Below are 25261 nucleotides of genomic sequence, written 5' to 3'. Positions count from 1 at the left end.
GTATTCTGAGTGATCTCCCCATAGCCACTGAAAGGCAGTCCACCAGTCCACCAGTCCAAGTCTGGTTGAGGTGGAGATATACAATACTACAGGGTGTGGTTGCTAGTACAGATTCTCCCATCTGCTTGGCACCTCCCTGGCAACCCTATCAAAAAAAGACTCTCGGGTTAATGATCACATAGACGCAGATTATCCGTAGACGCCATTGGTCAAGTCCTGCATCAGACCAGATAAGGTGTGACATCATAGTATGGCTGACTGGACCTGTCATGTTGTTTGTGCATTCCTAACACTAAGCACTTAGTCGGGTTGAGGACAGGACGATTTCCCTGAGAGTGGGCGTTGTAATGCAACAGCAGCGATCCATTGATTTTTAATGTGCCCGAGGACTACTTTGTTGTAGGAAGACCCAAAAATCATGAGTGGTTTCGCAGCCCTGATCGCTTTTCTGACTTGCATGGTAAGGCTTTCTTTTAATGGAAAATGTTTATGATGCTACTCTGACTACCTGAACACCTACCGGGTACTTTATCAAGTGTATGTGGGGGCGCCGTGGCTCCAATGGTAAAGCAACAATCTAGAAACTTGAGGGTGCCTTGTACAGCCCAAGCTGCCACCATTGTAGTCACAATGTTGTGTCCTCGGGCAAGACATTCAGCCCGCCTTGCTCCCAGGACCTTTCGCGGTGTATGTATATGAATTCATATTTGGTGGCGGTCGAAGAGGTCATTGGTGCAAACTGGCAACCATGTTTCCGTCAGTTCTACCCCAGGGTAGCAGTGGCTACAAAGTCAGCTTACCACCATAAGAGTGTTACTGTGCGTGAATAAAGAATGGATTCCCAGTTCTCACTGAAAAGTGTCTAAAAGTGCTGTATAAATCTAATCTATTATTATAAAGACATGTTTTTTATTATTAAACTCTTCTTATGGATTGTTGTAAACCTATACAACAGTTAAAATGTGATATGCATGCTATCATTCGTATTTTTGTATCAATTTTATTTAAATTGTAATGATGAACACGTTTTCTCAAAAATATATGTCTGGAATATGCCAGCTGTTGGACTATGATCATACAATATACAGGTGAAACTAAAAGTATATATATATATATATATATATATATATATATATATATATATATATATATATATATATATATATATATATATATATATATAGCGTGCAAAGTGTTGTTTATACCAGCAATTACATTTACAAGGGGAAACTTATCTATGACATAGGCTCATAACATGAAACTCATAATATTACTTTGATATAATGTTGATGATTATGGCTTACAGCCTATGAAAACCTCAAATTGAAAATTTCAGAAAATTTGGGGTTTTCAAAAACTGTAAACCGTGATCAAAATGATAACAAATAAAAGCTTGACATGTTTCACTTTGTATGTAATAAGCGTGTATCAAATGTTAGTTTCATATTTAAAGTTGAAATGCTGAAATAAATTGACATTTTACATGATATTCACTTTTTTGGAGTTTCACCTGCATTACTAAGATACAATATTTATATATATATTGATATATTGATTAGCTTTAAGTAATGAACCTTGAAATTCTCCCCATTCGTCATTGGCAATACTAAGAGGCTGATAATGTCAGGGCACAGTACAGCCTCAAAGTCATGATAACCTGCAAATATGTTTATGGAATGACTTGTCTTTATGGCAGGGGTGTCAAACTCATTTTCATCAGGTGCCAGATTGCATTCACGGAAGCCCGCAGAGCGCAACTTCATGATATTTATTAAGCCCTGTGGGATTTTGGGATGTTGCAACCGCACCAATTCATACAAATTCAACCAATCCCCTTGAACTATTCTACGGCCTCGCCAATTTTTGCCCAATCCCGCAATTTCCCAGTACATTTTCACCAATCAAGTTTGTTCCCAGCAGCACAACCATTACCAGCCGTAACTTTTAGGCCAATCACAATCGCAAAAAAATCCCGCAGGCTGATGTTTTAGTTGGGCTCGTGTAGAATTGAATTTGAAAAGGGTTTCAATGACAAAAAAAAAAAGCCTGAGATAAGAACTGTATTTGCATGCATTAACAAAGGTAAAGTTAAAGTCCCAACGATGGTCACACACACTCGGTGTGGTGAAATGTGTCCCCTGCATTTGACCCATCCCCATGTTCAGCCCCTGGGAGGTGAGGGGAGCAGTGAGCAGCAGCATGCGTCGCGCTCGGGAACCATTTGGTGATTCAACCCCCAATTCCAAACCCTTATGTTTTCTTCTGTCAAAAGTGAAATACATTCGTCAAAAAAGATTAAATGCTTTATTGACACACATTGTTTCCAGGCACTTACAGACCACATAAAATAATGTGGCGGGCAAAATGTGGCCCCCAGGCCTTCAGATTAACACCTGTGCTTTAGAGGAAAGAACATTATAGCTTTAGTAAATCTGGCTTCTAACTGCAACTATACATCATTTTCCATTGTTGGTATAAGAAAATTGGAGTTAAGTGTTATTTAAAAATGCTGTAGAAAAAGGCATGGATGTAACAGTTTCGATGTATCCCATTGGGCACTGTATATGTTTATGTTATGATTTGTTCAACAACATTTCCAATGTTAGCTCATATAAAACTCTGTATAACAGTGACTCTCAAACTGTGGCCAAATAATCACTTCATTTAAGTAGTGTTTTGTTTTCCTATTATTCAAACACAGTGTTACTGTTCAAACTGTGTGTAATGTTACAGTGACTTAAAAATATGAAATATACTGTACTTGTTAAATAAAACCTCGACCTTGTTTTTAAAATTAGGCTACCTGCTCAGTGGCCTTGTTGTTAGAGTGTCCGCCCTGAGATCGGTAGGTCGTGAGTTCAAACCCCGGCCGAGTCATACCAAAGACTATAAAAATGGGACCCATTACCTCCATGCTTGGCACTCAGCATCAAGGGTTGGAATTGGGGGTTGAATCACAAAAAATGATTCCCGGGCGCGGCCACCGCTGCTGCTCACTGCTCCCCTCACCTCCCCGGGGGTTATCAAGGGTGATGGGTCAAATGCAGAGAATAATTTCGCCACACCTAGTGTGTGTGTGACAATCATGGGTACTTTAACTTTAATGAATACTTAGGCCTACACTGTTGCATTTTAATGTTGGTTATTATTGTGGTACTTGGAGAACCAAGTGATTTCTGAGGTGGTGCTTGGTGGAAAATTAGTTTGAGAATCACATGTGAGACCCATTTATGGTCCAAGTTTGGATCTCAAGCACAGAAAATGTTTGCTGAAAATGCGGAGCTATGACTTCCTTGAAACATTGAGCAGTTGTTGGTGTTCTAATTGTGTTTCTGCCTTTCCAGGTGCTGTCAGAGGCCCAGCATGAACCCGGGTCCTGTGTTTTCTATGAGGAGTGTGGCAAGAACCCTACACTGGTGGGCACCCTCATCACCCCTATTGTCCCCTGTTTTAATTACAGTCGAGCCCGTGAGCTAACAGGAGAGCATTACAAGAAACTCAAAGAGGTCTGTAGGGAAACATGAAACTGGGTCAGTCGATGTTGACTCCTATCATGGGGGAAACACAGAGGTGCATTGTATGCATGTATTAATACATCTGTTAATCTGCAGGTGTGTCCAATGTTGGACAACGGAGAGGGCAACACATTTGCCTGTTGCTCCATCAAGCAGCTGTCATCCCTTGAAAGGAGTTTGACTCTGTCCAAGGCTCTGCTGGTGCGCTGCCCTTCTTGCGCTGACAACTTTGCCCACCTGCACTGCATCAACACCTGCAGTCCAAACCAGAGTCAGTCGGTCAAAGTCACAAAGGTCATGAACGTCACAGCCCTGAATAGGACCAGAGAGGCCGTGGTGGCCTACCAGGCGTACCTCTCTACCAGCTTTGCAGATGCCGCATTTCAGTCATGTCAAAATGTCAGAATACCCGCCACAGGAGGCTTCGCCATCAGCACCATGTGTGGCCGTTACGGCGCCAAGTTGTGCACCCCCCAGCGCTGGTACGACTTTCAGGGAGATACGAGCAATGGCCTGGCTCCGCTGGATATCGACTTCCAACTCATTAAGCCGGGTGAAACAGAGGGAGTACCTGAGGGTGTGGTTCCTTACAGCGGAAGTGCCTTGAGTTGTAGCCAGCTCACGCCCTCTGGAGGTCAGGTCTGCTCATGTCAGGACTGCAAAGAGTCGTGCCCAAACGTTCCACCGCCCCCACTCCTCGCGGGACCCTTCAGACTTTTGGGCACGGACGGGTTCCTGGTCATTTCTATCATCTCATTCTGCCTCCTGATATTCGCCTTCCTCTTTTTCCTGTTCGTCTCCTGTTTTGTGAAGTCAGAGAATAAGCAGGTTGAACACAGTGGAAAGAGAAAGAGGAAGACCCGAGACCAGAACAGTAACGATGTGCCTCAGCGGGTCATTAGTCCTTCGGAGGTGACTTGCGCCGACAGGAACAGTATGGCTGCTCAAGCCTTCCTGAGCTCAGTGTTTCAGTCATGGGGAACATTCATGGCTACTTATCCACTCACGGTAAGTTTTTACTATTGACATTACTACCACAAATACTGAATCATTTACTGTATTACGTTAACCTTTTATTGACCAAGGAACCATATTTGGTGCTTTATGGTGTGTTTACAAAAGAGGCTAGTTGTTACACTATGGGACACTAATAAAATAGCTGTTCACTGTGCAGCCAACATCCATTCAGTTACTGTGTAAGTGTGAGAACGAGTTTATTGTTTGTGTTTAGCCCCTTTTCCAACATTTCCAGGCGCTTTACTGCCTTTTCCAAAAATTTCCAGGAACTTCAAACCTTTATCCCGCATATCCAGGAACTTGATCCCCTTTATCTAACTTATCCAAGAACTTTACCCACTTTATGAAACATTTCCAGGAACTTAACCACCTTTCCAGTAACTTTTCCAGGAACGTAAACTCCTTTTACAGCCACATTTCCAGAAACTTTATTTATTTATCCGACATTTATAGGACCTTACCTCCCTTTATCTAACATTTTCAAGAACTTAACCCCCTTTATTTAACATTACACAAACTAAACCCCCTTTTCAACAACATTTCCAAAAATGTAACCCCCTTTTCAACCACATTTCCAGGAACTTAATCCCTTGATCCAACATTTCCAGGAGCTTAACCCCTTTATCCAACATTTCCATGAACTTAACCACTTCATCCAACATTTCGAAGAACTTAACCCCCTTTATAAAACATTTCCAGAAACTTAACCCTGTTTATCCAGTATTTCCAGGAACTTAATCCCTTTATCTAACATTTCCAGGAACGTTTTTATTACCAGAGTAAAATAATTAGTGGTTATATGTGTGCCCAAAAAGGTTCATTTTGTCTTCTTGTTGAATATACTTCAGTTTCTTCAAGTCAGACAAGCTTTTAGGTACCTGTACCTGGACCCCCAGAGGGTCGTTGGGGCACCACAGACGATCTGTTGACCAGCTCTCCCCATTCCTCTCTGTCCAGGTATAACAGAGGGAATAATTCAATAAGTAGTAGGTCAACTTTTCCATCTACTCTACCTAAAAGATTGTCTGACGAGAAGAAACTAAAAAGTATAGGTAATCTGTGTGGTTTGCATTGTATTCAAATCACACCCATTTTTAAGTGCCTTGGCTTCAGAAAAGACCCAAGTTAGTAAAAGGTACTTTTCCAAGGAAAGTTTGAAATCAGATTTTTTTTTTTACCCAGGTGTATTACTATGTTTTTTGTTTAAGAGTCCATGTAAATGAGAAAAGTGCAGTGGAATTATTGGTGTTTATTATGTACCTTGTGTTTTTGTCTTTTGCTATGAAGTTTGTTAGGCTTCAGCTCATATAGAACATCATGGATGGATTAATCATTTATAGTTAATTTGACTTGATAATGGTCCGGATAGTAGAGTAAAGACTGCCGCCAATGTTGAACTGTTAACAAAGGTAAAAGATAATTGAGTATAAATAGTTCTGTTAATTTATCAGTCCATACGTTAGCAGGCCACTTCCTGGGATGGTATACATTAGGAATGGACAGATGGTAGTGTACCATTTTGATTCTGTGGTGGACTCATACTTGCCAACCCTCCCGAATTTTCCGGGAGACTCCCGAAATTCAGCGCCTCTCCTGAAAACCTCCCGGGACAAATATTCTCCCGAAAATCTCCCGATTTTCAGCCGGAGCTGGAGGCCACGCCTCCTCCAGATCCATGAGGACCTGAGTGAGGACAGCCTTTTTTCACGACGGGAGGACAACAGGGTGACAAGAACTAAATCATCCAGAGTAGAGACAAATTGTATTATTATGTTTATCTTACCTAAAAATAAATATATTTATAAAAAAAATTTAAATAACTAAATACATTTTTACTATATTTTGCTAAAAACATCAAAATGAATTATATTTTTATTTGTATTTTTTCTGACTCCTTATTACATTCAGCCATAGAATTATACATTAAAATAATCATATTTGAAATAATTAATTTTAATTTATCATAATAATTCATTTGAAATGACCATATTTAATTATTAAAATAATTGCTTGTTTATCAAAAACTTTAGCATTTTATTCATTACATTTTAAAGCTCTCAGAAGCCAAGTTATTTTATATTCCTTAATATTTATTTATGCAAGTTTGCAGTATCAATTATCTAAACACAGTTTTGTTTGCATATTTTCAGGATGTAGATATATATATATATATATATATATATATATATATATGTATTAAATACTTGACTTGGTGAATTCTAGCTGTCAATATACTCCTCCCCTCTTGACCACACCCCGCCCCACCCCCGACCACGCCCCCCACCTTCCACCCCCCACTTCCCGAAATCGGAGGTCTCAAGGTTGGCAAGTATGGGTGGACTGAACTCTTCTATCAGGGCCTCATGTGAATTGAGAAAATAAATTATCTAGCTCTCACCTTTGCACTTTCAAGTTGGACATAGGAAACGAAATAGGATATTGCTGATAGCTTGATGATGATATTTTGAAAGGTTGCCAAAAGTTAAGACGTCTTCTTGTCTGAAATGTTTAATTTGCATCTTAATGTTTTGTCTCACATATATTAGTGCTTGGTTGTTACATGAAGGAGTCTTAATCATGTGTCGTTCTCTTCTAAGGTTCTCCTGGTGTCGGCCATCATTGTCGCCGCGTTCTCCGCCGGCCTCATGTCCCTTAAACTCACCACTGACCCGGTGGAGCTGTGGTCGGCGTCCAACAGCCGAGCCCGCCAGGAGAAGGATTTCCATGATAAACACTTCGGTCCGTTCTTCAGGACCAACCAGCTGATCTTGACAGCACCGGGCAGAAAAGGGCACATTTATGACTCTTTGCTCTTTGGGTCGCAAAACTTTAGCGGCCTTGTATCTAAAGATCTCGTCATTGAACTGCTGCAGCTCCAAAAAAGAATACAAGTAAGCTCTACAAATTTGTTTCTACATCTTTTTAGCATTTCCAAACTTCTCCACACAATTAAATCCTCAATTACATTTTTCTAGAACATTAAGTTCTGGTCAGAGGATCTGAACCGCACAGCAAGTCTGAAGGATGTGTGCTTCGCACCGCTCAACCCTTACAACCCGGCCCAGTTTGACTGTGCAGTCAACAGCCTGCCACAATACTTCCAGAACAGCCTTGATAACATCAACGCCAAGGTGAACATGACTGAGCTGGGGGTGACCAAAGAGGTGGACTGGAGGGACCACCTTATCTACTGCCTCAAGTAAGCACTCTTGATCATCGAACAAGACTCAACCTGCGAAATCATTTGCTTACAGACTTTTGTATGTCCTCCCAAGCTCACCTCTGTCTTTCAAAGACATCACCGATTTAGGAATGAGCTGCATGGCCGACTACGGAGCTCCAGTCTTTCCCTTTCTGGCCGTAGGAGGCTACAAGGGTGAGAGACAAGTTAGATCAGGGAAAGTGTTTGTCTAAAATTTGGTAGATTCTACATTTATCTTATTATCTGACGGTATGGACGGTAAGTCTAGTAGTTGCTACATACCGTATAAACAACAAACTGCAGGGTAAAGGTGCACCTTTCGAAACCAAATATAAACCTTGAAAAACACGGTCAAGACTTATTGTGTACACTGTACATAGATAGTCTTAGTCTTCCACAAGTTCCATTGATAGTCAACTTTGTTAGCCACCTCTTCTGTTGCCTGTGTATATTAATAGTGTTCTGTGAACCAACATCTTGTTACTTTCCGCAGCCTGCTGAGTTGACCACAAGCTCATCCATTCATTTTTTTTTGGTGCAGTTCCCCAATATTAGAGTCAGTCCAGTGTCCATATTACCATATCAGCGTAATTCCGTATTGTCGTGCAAAGTGCCAACACACACACAGTCACAGTAATGTTGCAGTTTTTTGTGGTCTGTGTTTAGTGGATTTGCCTTTAGAGTTCTGGGGCCGTATTTATCAAGCGTCTTAGAATTACTCCTAAGAAGCCTGCTAAGAGTTGACTTATGAGTAAAGAAATTCTTCGCTGAAAGCTGCACTTAATAGTTAGTTATCAAGCGTCTTACTCACACTTTCAGCGAAGTGTAGGACTGAATCTTAAGTGTCACACTCAGAGCTGAATTACGACATTACTATGTGCCGTAAACGGAATTTTAGGTGACGTCATTTCTGTGTCCATAGAAGTGACCAATCACGGAAGGGAATCCCTTGTCTAAGAATAAAGAAATATCTTAGAAATATTTAAGTTGACAATGGGAGTGTATATTTTGACAATAAACTACAAAATACTACAAAACAAACAATATTGGCAATGAATCAAAAATTAATGTTTCCATTTCTTTCCAATTCATTTTCCCAGTGGCGAGATATCGAAGCATTGTGATGACCTTTAGTTCTGCTGTGAAAGCTCTGCTGCGTGATGTTGCTGATGAGATGACACCCCTTATTAAATCTGTGACAAAAATAATACCCGTTCTGTCCAAACGATACCGTTTGATCAGCTGCTCGTCATCAAACAAAGCCAGGACATCCTTCCGCTCCCTGAACGTTCGCGCACGTCTCTCTCGCCTCGCTGGCAACTCCTAACCACTTAGGACACCTCTGAAGGTCTCTTAAATATCGTGGAGAGTAGGAGTGATTCTTAGACTTAAGAAAGTTGATAAATAGCTTTTATTCTTAAGTTTGAGAGTAGGACTAAATTTAGCAAATTCTCAGGACTTAAGTGTAAAATGGCACTCTAAGACACTTGATAAATACGGCCCCTGATCTGATGTGCCAATTTTGCGATATTTTGATATTAGCTTTTTTTAACTAATCGGCGATTGACTGCTAATTTGAGCTCAAGCTGCAACGACCGCTTCTAACAGTAAATAAATATCAGGTTCTCAATCATATTTCAATTTAGGGAGGATTATGCCCCCAAGGGGGGGGGGGGGGGGGGGGGGGGGGCATGTCAAATAATAATTGAGAAGCATTGCACTAGGCCAGGGGTCGGCAACCCAAAATGGTGAAAAAGCCATTTTGGACCAAAAATACAAAAACAAATCTGTCTGGAGCCGCAAAAAATTAAAAGCCATATTACATACAGATAGTGTGTCATGAGATATAAATTTAATTAAGAGGACTTATAGGAGGGCATCACGGTGGAAGAGGGGTCACAATACGAAGGTCCTGAGTAGTCCTGGGTTCAATCCCGGGCTCGAGATCTTTTTGTGTGGAGTTTTCTTGTCCTCCCCGTGACTACATGTCTTCCCTCTGGTTACTCCGGCTTCCTCCCACTTCAAAAAACATGCACCTGGGGATAGGTTGATTGGCAACACTAAATTGGCCTTAGTGTGTGAATGTTGTCTGTCTATCTGTGTTGGCCCTGTGATGAGGTGGCGACTTGCCTTCTGCCCGATTGTAGCTGAGATAGGCTCCAGCGCCCCCCGCGACCCCGAAGGGAATAAGCGGTACAAAATGGATGGATGGATGGAGGACTTAAAGGAAACTAAATTACCTCAAATATAGCTACAAATGAGGCATAATGATGCAATATGAACATATGGCTAGCCTAAACAGCATGTTAGCATCGATTAGCTTGCATCAATGCAGTGACCAAATGTCTGATTAGCACTCCACACAAGTCTATAACATCAACAAAACTCACCTTTGTGCCTTCATGCACAACGTTAACAGTTTGGTGGACAAAATGAGGCAGAAAAAGAAGTCGCATAAAACACGTCCTAGAAAGTTATACATGTAAAGAAACTACGGTGAGTTCAAGGACCGCCAAAATTAGTAGGACAAAACGGCGCTCGCCAAATACTCGAATCATTGAAGCATGTTTAATATAAACAGTGTGCTTTATAACGATTAGGGAGGTTTGTGTCATGTTTGTCCTCCTACAGAAACCATATTAACACAAAAAATATATTTGTCCATTTTTCATACATTTTTGAAAAAGCTTCAGAGAGCCACTAGGGCGGCGATAAAGAGCCCTGTATGTTTGTGTGCCTCGAACTGGAAGCAGTTGTATATGTATGTGTGTATGTATGTATGTATATATATATATATATATATATATATATATATATATATATATATATATATATATATATATATATATATATATATATATATATATATGATATGAGTGTGTATGTTACTCATCAGTTACTCAGTCCTTGAGTAGTTTTTTCACAACATACTTTTTACTTTTACTCAAGTAAATATTTGGGTGACTACTCCTTACTTTTACTTGAGTAATAAATCTCTAAAGTAACAGTACTCTTACTTGAGTACAGAGGTGGGACCAAGTCATTGTTTTGCAAGTCACAAGTAAGTCTCAAGTCTTTGCCCTCAAGTCCGAGTCAAGTCCCGAGTCAAGACAGGCAAGCCCCGAGTCAAGTCCAAAGTCAAGACTGGAAAGTCTCAAGTCAAGTCCTAAGTCCTGCATTTTGAGTTTCGAGTCCTTTCAAGTCCTTTTAACCACAGACTAATATATTAACACAGATTGTGTATGCTTTTCAAACGCTGTATTTATTTATTCAAACAAGTGCATATTAAATTGCAGGAAAGAAAATTGTGCTGACATTGCACTTTATAATAGCACTATTAACCAGTCATTTTAAACATTAACTCATTCCTTTACAGAACAAACACATTGAAAAATAAAGTGCAAATGTACTTATTTGTACAAAAGTGTTAACATTGAAAAAACATGACATATACGTGAACATAACAAAAAAGTTGTACTTTTTATATGTCAGGGCCCTATGCTGCATTGCATTTGCAAAAGACCAAATTAGCCAAGAGTCTGTCAGTCATTTGTGCACGATGGGGGCGTAGTATGATGCCACCATGGCTGAAAACTCGCTCCACTGGAGCACTGGAGGCAGGCACTGCCAAGACTCTCATGGCCACTCGGAACAGTGAAGGAAGAGTCTTCATGTTCAATGCCCAGAACAAAAGGGGGAGAGAGTTGTTTTGGGTTGGTGCACTACTTGTAAGTGTATCTTGTGTTTTTTATGTTGATTTAATTAAAAAAAGAAAAAAAAAAAAAGTATTTCTTGTGCGGCCCGATACCAATCGATCCACGGACCAACAGTATGTCAGAAAGCTAGCTAAAACGGTACACATATTCATAATATAGTATACATTTTAACTGACCTTTATTTTACTATTTTTGTCTTTTTTTAGGTGGCTAAAATACGCGGTGCTGCTGACCGCCGTCTAACGTTACGTGTGATATATTGACTAACGTAACCCTGCTTAAAAAAAATCACTGAACAAAAAGTATGAATAAGGTAGTGAACTGCAACAGATTCCCGTGTTTGCAATAACGTTATAACGTTAGCAGTGAGTTTACAGCCTCACTGATTTAACTACACAGCAAATAAAAGTCACGTTACTTAGCCAATAAACGTTATCTTACATTCAAAACTTACCGTTCTTTGTGCAACTTCAAATGCCGGACGAAGTTGGAAGTTGTTGCCTCTCCATCAGTAATTTTCGAACCGCATGTGTTGCATACTGCAAACCGTTTTGTGTTGACCACCTCGTAATTTTTATACCCAAACAAAATTATTTTAGGTATCATTTTTTGTTCACTGGCGTGTGGTTTGGACATGTCTTCTTCGTTGGTTGTCCTGCAATTTGATTGGATGAATGCTGTGTGATGAAAACAAAGTAGATCTAATTTGATTGGCTGTTGTACTGAGACCACACCAGCTGACACACGCAACGCTGATAGACAAGTACACAATGAAAAATACGGAGCGCTCCCGAATAACTTTTTCATCTTTGGGTTTTGGGGAAAGTAGCAAGTCATGTCAAGTCATGTCAATTCAAAAGGCTCAAGTCCAAGTGAAGTCACAAGTCATTGATGTTAAAGTCTAAGTCGAGTTGCAAGTCTTTTTACATTTTGTCAAGTCGAGTCTAAAGTCATCAAATTCATGACTCGAGTCTGACTCGAGTCCAAGTCATGTGACTCGAGTCCACACCTCTGCTTGAGTACAATTTCTGGCTACTCTACCCACCTCTGCCTATTGGTGGATAGAGCACAAGTAAACCATTCTGTGACGTCACATGGGGGCACTATCACCAAGCAGGTTCAGGCAGCCAAGCTACGGCGGAAAAGTGCATAACGTTTTCGAAAAGAAAACAGTGAAAAACAAGGATTTTTATATAAAGCGATCTTGGGAGTAAAGCGATCAGGGTTTTTTTGGACCCCAACAACGATATCGAACTTTGAGTGTGCTGAAGTGTTTTTCTTTTCTCTTTTTTCTTCTTGTTAAAATGAAAAAAAAAGTTGGGTTGTGTTTGTTAATGTTTACAAACTCATGGAGTTAAGTCTCTGGATACAGGAAGGCTTTGAGGACAAAACCCAAATTATTTAAATGGAAGTCATAATATATACTGTACACTGCAAAAACTGAAATCTAAGTAAGATTAAATATCTCAAATAAGGGTGATATGTGCTTATTTTCTGTCTGATAAGATAATTCTTCTCACTAAGCAGATTTTATCTTAGTGTTTTACTTGTTTTAAGTGTTTTGGTCCTAAATGATCTCAGTAAGATATTCAGAATCAGAATCAGAATCAGCTTTATTGTCATTACGCAAGGTAACGAGATTGAGGCCATTCCATACAGTGCGATGTGTGCATGCTAGAAAAACAATGTGCAAATATATAGAAATATAAAAAATGTAGAAGTGCAATGAATATGGTGTGAAATGAATATATACATGAAAAAACAAGCTTGTTGCTGAGATTTGATGACCTATATTGAGTAAAACATGCTTGAAACTAAAATATCAACTGTTGCAAAGCTGTGTCATCAACACTCACAAGTATAAAACTACTTTTTTAAAGTAATAATTTATTATTTCAAGCATGAAAAAAATCATGACTTTGACACAATTGTGTCTCATAATTAAAACAGATGACAGCCAAATGGACTTTTCTGTTTTATTTTCAATGAAACAATAGAAAATACGTACTCATATAGTAGTACAGTTGGCACAGTGCAGTAAACTGACAGTTAATATTGAAACATTTAACATCTGACATTTCTAAGAATTTTGAACAGAAATAGTTCATGCACATTCAGATGAATTCTTCAAAATTACAATTAGAACTTTTTTGTCCAGGGGCCGGGCTGTATATATGCGCACTAATTGACTGAAAGTGCACGCATGTGGCGCGATGATGTCATGTTATCGATGGAAAAATGCATTTTTAGACCATATGATTTGCCTGAGCGGCTAGGAGACCCCGAGAGTAACAAGCGGTTGCCTTTCCATTAAGAAAAATAAACTAGTTTTTAGTATAAGTTTGCTGGTTTCAAGAAATGTAATGCCGAGCGCATATCATTATGTCAAGATAATGGCACTAGCATTTACATAATTTAAGAATATTTTTCAACATATTGAGTAAAAAGGTCTCTTTTTTTCTATCACGAAAAGTGCACTTGTTGTTAGTGAGAATATACTTATTTTAAGGTATTTTTGGGTTCATTGAAGTTAGCTAATTTTACTTGTTTTGGAAAGTCTTGACAAGCCGAATTTTCTTGTTCTATTGGCAGATAATTTTGCTTAGTTCAAGTAAAATTCCCTCAAATTTTTGTATTTTTTTTTCTTGTTTTTGAACACTGACTTTTTGCAGTGTAGCGTTCAATACCACAAATTCAATGCATCATCTGGTTTACAAAAATACTAACAACTTCTAAATTTATAAGATAAGCTTTATAAAAATGTGTTATCGGATTTATTGTAGTTACCGTATTTTTCGGACTATAAGTCGCAGTTTTTTCATTGTTTGGCCGGGGGTGCGACTTATACTCAGGAGCGACTTATGTGTGAAATTATTAACACATTACCGTAAAATATCAAATAATATTATTTAGCTCATTCACGTAAGAGACTAGACGTATAAGATTTCAAGGGATTTAGCGATTAGGAGTGGCAGATTGTTTGGTAAACGTATAGCATGTTCTATATGTTATAGTTATTTGAATGACTCTTACCATAATATGTTACGTTAACATACCAGGCACGTTCTCAGTTGGTTATTAATGCCTCATATAACGTACACTTATTCAGCCTGTTGTTCACTATTCTTTATTTATTTTAAATTGCCTTTCAAATGTCTATTCTTGGTGTTGGGTTTTATCAAATAAATTTCCCCAAAAAATGCGACTTATACTCTAGTGCGACTTATATATGTTTTTTTCCTTCTTTATTATGCATTTTCGGCCGGTGCGACTTATACTCCGAAAAATACGGTACTCGCTACAAAAACATTTTTAGTTCTATTGTCTATTGTTGAAGTATCCAATTGGGGCTCAAATCGGATCGGCTCTAAGGCCAAAAATGTGTATGAAGACATCCCCAGTATTCATACATATTTAAAAAAAAAATACTCTTATGATACACCAACAAGGCACCTCATCCAGCCATGTTGTAACATTTTTCCTCCCAGGTGATGATTACACTAATGCAGAGGCCTTCATCTTGACCTTCTCCCTCAACAACTATCCGCGGACTCACGTCAAGTTTAACGTGGCCTTGCAGTGGGAGAAAGAGTATCTGAAAATTGTCCAAGCCTACCAAAGAGACCCAACGGCCAACTTCACATTTGCATACATGGCAGAGGTATGGAAAATCGGGGACTCTCACAGTGAGAAAATTGAACAAATAGTCAATACTGCTAATGTTGAAGTAGGAAATCAAAGAGACTGTTATTTTTAGAGACTATATGACTTGTGCTAAAACCCACAGAGGTCTCTGGAGGACGAGATTAATCGCACAACAGCAGAGGACATTCCCATCTTCATGATCAGCTACGCTGTAATCTTTGTTTACATCGCTGTTGCATTGGGGGAGTACTCATCATGGAGGCGCATACTGGTAAGACATGAATATAGCATTGTCTACCGAATTATACGAACTCATATATCCATCCATCCATTTTCTACCGCTTGTCCTTTTGGGGGTCATATATATACAGTATATATATATATATATGGTTGAGGCCTTGTGGTTAGAGTGTCCGCCCTGAGATCGGTATGTCGTGAGTTCAAACCCTGGCCGAGTCATACCAAAGACTATAAAAATGGGACCCATTACCTCCCTGCTTGGCACTCAGCATCAAGGGTTGGAATTGGGGGTTAAATCACCAAAATTATTCCCGGGCGCGGCCACCGCTGCTGCTCACTGCTCCCCTCACCTCCCAGGGGGTGAGGGGGATGGGTCAGATGCAGAGGATAATCTCACCATGCTCAATACCAGGGTAGAGCGGAATATACGTTAGGTCAGGAAAAAAACACAAAGGCTATGTCATCCCTACAAGCCTGTTTCGCAGGTTTCCTTGCTCTTCAGGGGATTTCCCTGAAGAATCCCTGAAGAATTCCCTGAAGAGCAGGGAAACCTGCGAAGCAGGCTTGTAGGTATGAAATAGCCTCTGTGTTTTTTCCTGACCTAACGTATTTATATATATATATATATATATATATATATATATATATGTATATATATATACATATCAAAGTTTACTTATATAGGCCTTAATCACAAATGTCTCAAAGGGCTGCACAAGCCACAACGGCATCCTCGGCTCAGATCCCACATCAGGGCAGGGAAAAAACTCAACCCAATGGGCACAATGAGACACCTCATTGGAGGGGACCGCAGATGTATATTGTCAGGTTCAAGCACTGATGACATCTATTAAACAAGACAAGAAGCAAGGAATCAAACAGAGACAGAATTAAATTTGGCTCAATGAGGAGAAACGCGTACACCTGTACTCGTGTACAGGGTCACCACGCTCTGACGAAAGATTGTACTCCTCCTCTTTTATTTGGACTTTCCCTGATTACATGGCAACAGCTGTTTCTAAGGGAGGGGGGGTCGTAAACAGCCATCGCCTTTGTTACAAAACAGTTCAAAGAAAAGGTCGTAAAACAGTTCAAAGAAGAGGTGCCTGGAGCTTGGTATATACTTGTTAAATATACTTGTTAAATAAACCCTCTGCCTATTCATTTAATGGATACTTAGGCCTACTACACTACTGTATTGTAATATTGGTCATTATGGTGGTACTTGGAGAGCCAAGTGTTTTCTGGGGAAAAACATTTGAGAACCACTGCCATATCGTGCTTATCTCTGCATACTCGACATTATGGTTTATGGTGTAAGTTTATTTCAAACATGCAAACAGTTTCCAGTTTCTCGTTACACCACGTGCTAAGTTGCAATACAAACCATGTGATCCAGTAAAAAAAAGTTCACAAAGTTTCTTGTCTCCCATAGGTGGACTCAAAGTTCCTCGTAGGTCTGGGTGGGATCTTAGTGGTCGCATGCTCGGTGTTGGCTTCCATGGGCTTCTACTCCTGGATCGGTATTCCTTCCTCGCTGGTCATCCTGCAGGTCGTGCCTTTCCTGGTGCTCGCTGTCGGAGCCGACAACATCTTCATCTTTGTCCTGGAATACCAGGTGTGTATCCTTTTCTATGCCGTGGATCTGTCATCTGATGTGTTTTTATTGTTTTTCTACAAAGTCTGCAATACACTGCAAAAACTGAAATCTAAGTCAGATTAAATATCTCAAATAAGGGTGATATTTGCTTATTTTCTGTCTGATTAAATAATTCTTCTCACCAAGCAGATTTTATGTTAGAGTGTTTTACTTGTTTTAAGGGTTTTGGTCCTACATCATCTCAGTAAGATATTACAGCTTGTAGCTAAGATTTTATGACCTATATTGAGTAAAACATGCTTGAAACTAGAATATCAATTGATGCAAAGCTGTGTCATCAACACTCACAAGTATAAAACTACTTTTTTAAAGTAATAATTTCTTACTTCAAGCATGAAAAAAAAAATCATTATGTCAAGATAATGGCACTGGCATTTACTTAATTTAAGAATATTTTTCAACATATTGAGAAAAAAGGTCTCGTTTTTTTTCTACCAAGAAAAGTGCACTTGTTATTAGTGATAATATACTTATTTTAAGGTATTTTTGGGTTCATTGATGTTTGCAAATTTTACTTGTTTTGGAAAGTCTTGACAAGCCAAATGTTCTTGTTCTATTGGCAGATAATTGTGCGTAATTCAAATAAAATACTCCTAATTTTAGTTGTTTTTTTTCTTGTTTTTGAACACTGACTTTTTGCAGTGTCGCAATTGTGTTGTTTTGTTTTTTACTTCTGCCAGAGAGATGTCCGGCGGCCCGAAGAGAAAAGAGAGCAGCAGATTGGCCGTGTGCTTGGGAACGTGGCTCCCAGCATGCTCCTGTGCAGTCTCTCCGAGTCTGTCTGCTTCTTTCTAGGTAAGGATATTTTTAGAGAGGGTCTTCAAGTAAGAATGTGTGTAAGAATGTGTATGTGGAGTAAAAAAAATCCATCCATCCATCCATCTTCTTCCGCTTATCCGAGGTCGGGTCGCGGGGGCAGCAGCCTAAGCAGGGAAGCCCAGACTTCCCTCTCCCCAGCCACTTCGTCCAGCTCTTCCTGTGGGACCCCGAGGCGTTCCCAGGCCAGCCGGGAGACATAGTCTTCCCAACGTGTCCTGGGTGTCCTACCGGTCGGATGTGCCTTAAACACCTCCCTAGGGAGGCGTTCGGGTGGCATCCTGACCAGATGCCCGAACCACCTCATCTGGCTCCTCTCGATGTGGAGGAGCAGCGGCTTTACTTTGAGCTCCCCCCGGATGGCAGAGCTTCTCACCCTATCTCTAAGGGAGAGCCCCGCCACCCGTCGGAGGAAACTAATTTCAGCCGCTTGTACCCGTGATCTTGTCCTTTCGGTCATAACCCAAAGCTCATGACCATAGGTGAGGATGGGAACGTAGATCGACCGGTAAATTGAGAGCTTTGCCTTCCGGCTCAGCTCCTTCTTCACCACAACGGATCGATACAGCGTCCGCATTACTGAAGACGCCGCACCGATTCGCCTGTCGATCTCACGATCCACTCTTCCCTCACTCGTGAACAAGACTCCGAGGTACTTGAACTCCTCCACTTGGGGCAAGATCTCCTCCCCAACCCGGAGATGGCACTCCACCCTTTTCCGGGCGAGAACCATGGACTCGGACTTGGAGGTACTGATTCTCATCCCAGTCGCTTCACACTCGGCTGCGAAGCGATCCAGTGAGAGCTGAAGATCCTGGCCAGATGAAGCCATCAGGACCACATCATCTGCAAAAAGCAGAGACCTAATCCTGCAGCCACCAAACCAGATCCCCTCAACGCCTTGACTGCGCCTAGAAATTCTGTCCATAAAAGTTATGAACAGAATCGGTGACAAAGGGCAGCCTTGGCGGAGTCCAACCCTCACTGGAAACGTGTCCGACTTACTGCCGGCAATGCGGACCAAGCTCTGGCACTGATCATACAGGGAGCGGACTGCCACAATCAGACAGTCCGATACCCCATACTCTCTGAGCACTCCCCACAGGACTTCCCGAGGGACACGGTCGAATGCTTTCTCCAAGTCCACAAAACACATGTAGACTGGTTGGGCAAACTCCCATGCACCCTCAAGGACCCTGCCGAGAGTATAGAGCTGGTCCACAGTTCCACGACCAGGACGAAAACCACACTGTTCCTCCTGAATCCGAGGTTCGACTATCCGGCGTAGCCTCCTCTCCAGTACACCTGAATAGACCTTACCGGGAAGGCTGAGGAGTGTGATCCCACGATAGTTAGAGCACACCCTCCGGTTCCCCTTCTTAAAGAGAGGAACCACCACCCCGGTCTGCCAATCCAGAGGTACCGCCCCCGATGTCCACGCTATGCTGCAGAGTCTTGTCAACCAAGACAGCCCCACAGCATCCAGAGCCTTAAGGAACTCCGGGCGGATCTCATCTACCCCCGGGGCCTTGCCACCGAGGAGCTTTTTAACTACCTCAGCAACCTCAGCCCCAGAAATAGGAGAGCCCACCACAGACTCCCCAGGCACTGCTTCCTCATAGGAAGACGTGTTGGTGGGATTGAGGAGGTCTTCGAAGTATTCCCTCCACCGATCCACAACATCCGCAGTCGAGGTCAGCAGAACACCATCCTCGCCATACACGGTGTTGATAGTGCACTGCTTCCCCTTCCTGAGGCGGCGGATGGTGGTCCAGAATTGCTTCGAAGCCGTCCGGAAGTCGTTTTCCATGGCTTCCCCGAACTCCTCCCATGTCCGAGTTTTTGCCTCTGCGACCGCTGAAGCCGCACACCGCTTGGCCTGTCGGTACCTGTTCGCTGCCTCGGGAGTAAAAAAACAATTTAAAAAAAAGTAGTGCTGTCAAATGATACATTTGAAAAAAAAATCTGATTAATCTCAGTTTTAAAAGTGGCTTTATTATGATAGTATATTAACATTGTGTAAACTAGTATACTTACATTGTATACACTATTATACAAACATTTTGTATGCTACCATACTAGTATACTAACAATGTGTATACTATCATACCTACATTGTGTATACTATCATACTAGTATACTAACATTGTGTATACTATCATACTTACATTGTGTATATATCATACTAGTATACTAACATTGTGTATACTATCATACTAGTGTACTAACATTGTGTATACTATCATACTTACATTGTGTATACTATCATACTTACATTGTGTATACTATCATACTAGTATACTAACATTGTGTATACTATCATACTTACATTGTGTATACTATCACACTAGTCTACTAACATTGTGTATACTATCATACTAACATTGTGTATACTATCATACTTACATTGTGTATACTATCATGCTAGTAAACTAACATTGTGTACACTAGTATACCAACATTGTGTATACTATCACGCTAGTACATTAACATTGTGTATACTAGTATAGTGACATTGTGTATAATATCATACTAGTATACTAACATTGTGTATACTACCATAGTGCATACTCGCACACAAACATTATTTATACTATCATACTAGTATATTTACATTGTGTATACTTGTATACTAACATTGTGTGTACTACCATACTTACATTTGTTGTACTATCATACAAGTATACTATCCTTGTGTATACTAGTATACTAACATTGTGTATACATCATACTTACATTGTGTGTACTATCATACTTGCACTGTGGAAACTATCAAACTAGTATACTAACATACCGTATACTAGTATACTAACATTGTGTATACTATCATACTTATGTTGTGTATACTATCATACTTACATTGTGTAGGCAATCATACTAGTATACTAACATTGTGTATGCTAATATACTAACATTGTATATACTGTCATACAAACATTGTGTATGCTATTGTGCTAGTATACTAACATTGTGTATGTTAATAAATATACTAACATTGTGTATACTATCATAATTACACTATATTGCCAAAAGTATTTGGCCACCCATCCAAATGATGAGAATCAGGTGTCCTAATCACTTGACCTGGCCACAGGTGTATAAAATCAAGCACTTAGGCATGGAGACTGTTTCTACAAACATTAGTGAAAGAATGGGCCGCTCTCAGGAGCTCAGTGATTTCCAGCGTGGAACTGTCATAGGATGCCACCTGTGCAACAAATCCAGTCGTGAAGTTTTCTCACTCCTAAATATTTCAAAGTCAACTGTCGGCTTTATTATAAGAAAATGGAAAAGTTTGGGAACAACAGCAACTCAGCCACCAAGTGGTAGGCCACGTAAACTGACAGAGAGGGGTCAGCGGATGCTGAAGCGCATAGTGCAAAGACTTTCTGCACAGTCAGTTGCTACAGAGCTCCAAACTTCATGTGACCTTCCAATTAGCCCACGGACAGTACGCAGAGAGCTTCATGGAATGGGTTTCCATGGTCGTGCAGCTGCATCTCGGATGCAGTGGTGTAAAGCACGTCGCCATTGGACTCTAGAGCAGTGGAGACGCCTTCTCTGGATTGATGAATCACGCGTTTCCATCTGGCAATCTGATAGATGAGTCTGGGTTCGGAAGTTGCCAGGAGAACGCTACATTTCGGACTGCATTGTGCCGAGTGTGAAATTTGTTGGAGGAGGAATTATGGTGTGGGGTTGTTTTTCAGGAGTTGGTCTTGGCCCCTTAGTTCCAGTGAAAGGACCTTTGAATACTCCAGCATACCAAAACATTTTGGACAATTCCAGGCTCCCAACCTTGTGGGAACAGTTTGGAGCGGGCCCCCTTCCTCTTCCAACATGACTGTGCACCAGTGCACAAAGCAAGGTCCATAAAGACATGAATGACAGAGTCTGGTGTGGATGAACTTGACTGGCCTGCACAGAGTCCTGACATGAACCCGATAGAACACCTTTGGGATGAATTAGAACGGAGACTGAGAACCAGGCCTCTTCGGCCAACATCAGTGTGTGACCTTCACCTATGCGCTTTTGGAAGAATGGTGGAAAATTCCTTATAAACCCACTCCGCAACCTTATGGACAGCCTTGCCAGAAGAGTTGAAGCTGTAATAGCTGCAAAAGGTGGACCGACATCATATTGAACCCTATGGGTTAGGAATGGGATGGCACTTCAAGTTCATATGTGAGTCAAGGCTGGTGGCCAAATACTTTTGGCAAAATAATGTACATCATGTGTACTACCATACTTACATTGTGTATACCAGGGGTTGGCAACCCGCGGCTCTAGAGCCGCATGTGGCTCTTTAGCGCCGCCCTGGTGGCTCTCTTGAGCTCTCTGAAAAATGTATGAAAAATGGAAAAAGATGAGGGGAAAAATATATTTTTTTGTTTAAATATGGTTTCTGTAGGAGGACAAACATGACACAAACCTCCCTAATTGTTATAAAGCACACTGTTTATATTAAACATGCTTCACTGATTCGAGTATTTGGCGAGCGCCGTTTTGTCCTACTAATTTTGGCGGTCCTTGAACCTACATGTACAACTTTCTCCGACTTTCTAGGACGTGTTTTATGCCACTTCTTTTTCTGTCTCGTTTTGTCCACCAAACTTTTAACGTTGTGCATGAATGCACAAAGGTGAGTTTCGTTGATGTTATTGACTTGTGTGGAGTGCTAATCAGACATATTTTGTCACTGCATGACTGCAAGCTAATCGATGCTAACATGTTATTTAGGCTAGCTATATGTACATATTGCATCATTATGCCTCATCTGTAGGTATATTTGAGGTCATTTAGTTTCCTTTAAGTCTTCTTAGTTCAATTTATATCTCATGACACACTATCTGTAATATGGCTTTTAATTTTTTGCGGCTCCAGACAGATTTGTTTTTGTATTTTTGGTCCAATATGGCTCTTTCAACATTTTGGGTTGCCGACCCCTGGTGTATAAACATTGTAGAATGTAAATGCCGCCACCATTTGTATGTGCAGGTGTGCTTAATGTCCTGACCGTGTTGTGCTGCTTTGTCTCCAAGGGGCCTTGTCCACCATGCCTGCGGTGAAGTCCTTCGCTTTGTACGCCGCTCTGGCCGTGCTCATGGACTTCGTCCTCCAGATGACGGCCTTCGTGGCGCTCCTGTCGCTGGACGCCCGGCGCCAGGACGGCAACCGCTGCGAGCTGTTCTGCTGTGTCACCGTGGCGACCAAGAGACCCAACAAGCCCAACGAGGGCTTCCTGCTCCCTCTCATGAGGAAATATTACGCCCCTGTGCTGCTCAACCGTTACGTTCGATTCCTCGTGGTACGACTGAGACATTATTTCAATCTTAAATGACAATTACCATCTCCTAAATGTGTCGTGGCAAACATTCTCTCCGCAGATGTTGGCGTTCCTCTTCCTGTTCAGTGCTTCGCTCTACCTCATGTTCAACGTGACCGTGGGTCTGGACCAGGAGCTGGCCATGCCCCAGGTCAGTCCGGTATTTCAGTTTATTTGGAACATGCATACGATACAATGTAATGCATCACACAATTCCAGTTGTTTCATTACAGCAAGTCCGAAAAGGAGTAGGAAGAAGCAGAGTTTATTTAATCCTACCCCTTTTCGATGATATCTATTAAAGGGGAACATTATCACCAGACCTATCAAGTCAATATATAACTTGATATTGCAGAAAAAAGACCATATATTTTTTTAACCGATTTCCGAACTCTAAATGGGTGAATTTTGGCGAAATAAACGCCTTTCTATTATTCGCTCATCAGGAAGCAATCCACCATTTTCTCAAACACATTACAAACACCGAGTCAAATCAGCTCTGTTATTTTCCGGTTTTTTTTCGACTGTTTTCCGTACCTTGGAGACATCATGCCTCGTCGGTGTGTTGTCGGAGGGTGTAACAACACGAACAGGGACGGATTCCAGTTGCACCAGTGGCCCAAAGATGCGAAAGTGGCAAGAAATTGGACGTTTGTTCCGCACACTTTACCGACGAAAGCTATGCTACGACAGAGATGGCAAGAATGTGTGGATATCCTGCGACACTCAAAGCAGATGCATTTCCAACTGGACTGGTCAGATCAGCTTTCAGGAAAAGAGAGCGTATGAGGGTATGTCTACAGAATATATTAATTGATGAAAACTGGGCTGTCTGCACTCTCAAAGTGCATGTTGTTGCCAAATGTATTTCATATGCTGTAAACCTAGTTCATAGTTGTTAGTTTCCTTTAATGCCAAACAAACACATACCAATCGTTGGTTAGAAGGCGATCGTCGAATTCGTCCTCGCTTTCTCCCGTGTCGCTGGCTGTCGTGTCGTTTTCGTTGGTTTCGCTTGCATACGGTTCAAACCGAAATGGCTCAATAGCTTCAGTTTCTTCTTCAATTTCGTTTTCGCTACCTGCCTCCACACTACAACCATCCGTTTCAATACATTCGTAATCTGTTGAATCGCTTAAGCCGCTGAAATCCGAGTCTGAATCCGAGCTAATGTCGCTATAGCTTGCTGTTCTATGCGCCATGTTTGTTTGAGTTGGCATCACTGTGTGACGTCACAGGAAAATGGACGGGTGTATATAACGATGGTTAAAATCAGGCACTTTGAAGCTTTTTTTAGGGATATTGCGTGATGGGTAAAATTTTTGAAAAAACTTCGAAAAATAAAATAAGCGACTGGGAACTGATTTTTAATGGTTTTAACCCTTCTGAAATTGTGATAATGTTCCCCTTTAAACAAGACAAGAAGCATTAAAGAATTAAACAGAAACAGAATTCAATTTGGCTCAATTTGAGGAGAGACGCTTGGACATCTGTACCCTTGTACAGTGTAATTACGCTCTGCCAAAAGATTGTACGCCTCCCCCTTTATTTGGACTTTCTCTGACCACATGACAACAGCTGCTTCTAAGGGACGAGGTCGTAAACAGCCATCGCCTTTGATTACAACAGTTCAAAAGAAAAGGTCGTAAAAGAGTTCAAAAAGAGGTTCGTAAAAGAGTTCAAAAAGAGGTTCGTAAAACAGTTGAAAAAAGAGGTTCAAAAAGAGGTCGTCTGGAGGGGAGTCTGGTCCTGCTTCCTCTTCGCTTTTGTAGTTCTTGAGTCAGACAATATCTTTCTGTTGATTACAATACATGAAAGAAACAGGAACACATTCATGTTGCTTCCCCCCTTACACAGTGGAGTTTTACAAGGCTTCTTCTTGGTAGGTTTCAAAGACAGCTTTTGCTTCTCACCGGGCACTCAATGTAACACAAAGATCTTGTGATAACTTAGAAACAATTATTCTAACACTTGTTCTCTGTAACAGAACAGTGAACAAATAAATAATATACCATAGTAAGCATACAAATATTAAACACATGAATAATCTTTGTCTCAATAAATAAAAAAGGGTTCAAGATGTTCATCGTAATTCTTGTTCTGTGAACTTTGTGAACTCTTGTA

At 40.9% G+C, this 25261-nt stretch overlaps 1 protein-coding gene across 1 annotated transcript in view; it reads left to right on the top strand.

Annotated features, from left to right (window-relative positions):
- Positions 1–408: 408 nt before the first annotated feature.
- npc1l1 (NPC1-like 1) overlaps positions 409–25261 on the top strand; it is a 43500-nt gene continuing 18647 nt past the window's right edge. Inside the window, exons 1-12 of the mRNA XM_061986165.1 lie at positions 409–460; positions 3345–3506; positions 3612–4523; positions 7130–7423; positions 7508–7731; positions 7808–7908; positions 14939–15111; positions 15238–15366; positions 16771–16953; positions 17676–17790; positions 22854–23119; positions 23199–23288. Of these exons, the coding sequence (XP_061842149.1) occupies positions 419–460; positions 3345–3506; positions 3612–4523; positions 7130–7423; positions 7508–7731; positions 7808–7908; positions 14939–15111; positions 15238–15366; positions 16771–16953; positions 17676–17790; positions 22854–23119; positions 23199–23288 (2691 nt within the window). The 5' untranslated portion in view covers positions 409–418. The remainder of the gene's footprint in view (positions 461–3344; positions 3507–3611; positions 4524–7129; positions 7424–7507; positions 7732–7807; positions 7909–14938; positions 15112–15237; positions 15367–16770; positions 16954–17675; positions 17791–22853; positions 23120–23198; positions 23289–25261) is intronic.

This window comes from Nerophis lumbriciformis, linkage group LG12, assembly GCF_033978685.3.
Source record: "Nerophis lumbriciformis linkage group LG12, RoL_Nlum_v2.1, whole genome shotgun sequence".
Lineage (NCBI taxonomy): Eukaryota > Metazoa > Chordata > Actinopteri > Syngnathiformes > Syngnathidae > Nerophis > Nerophis lumbriciformis.
Note: the sequence above shows the minus strand (reverse complement) of the source record. Positions and strands in the feature narration are given on the sequence as shown.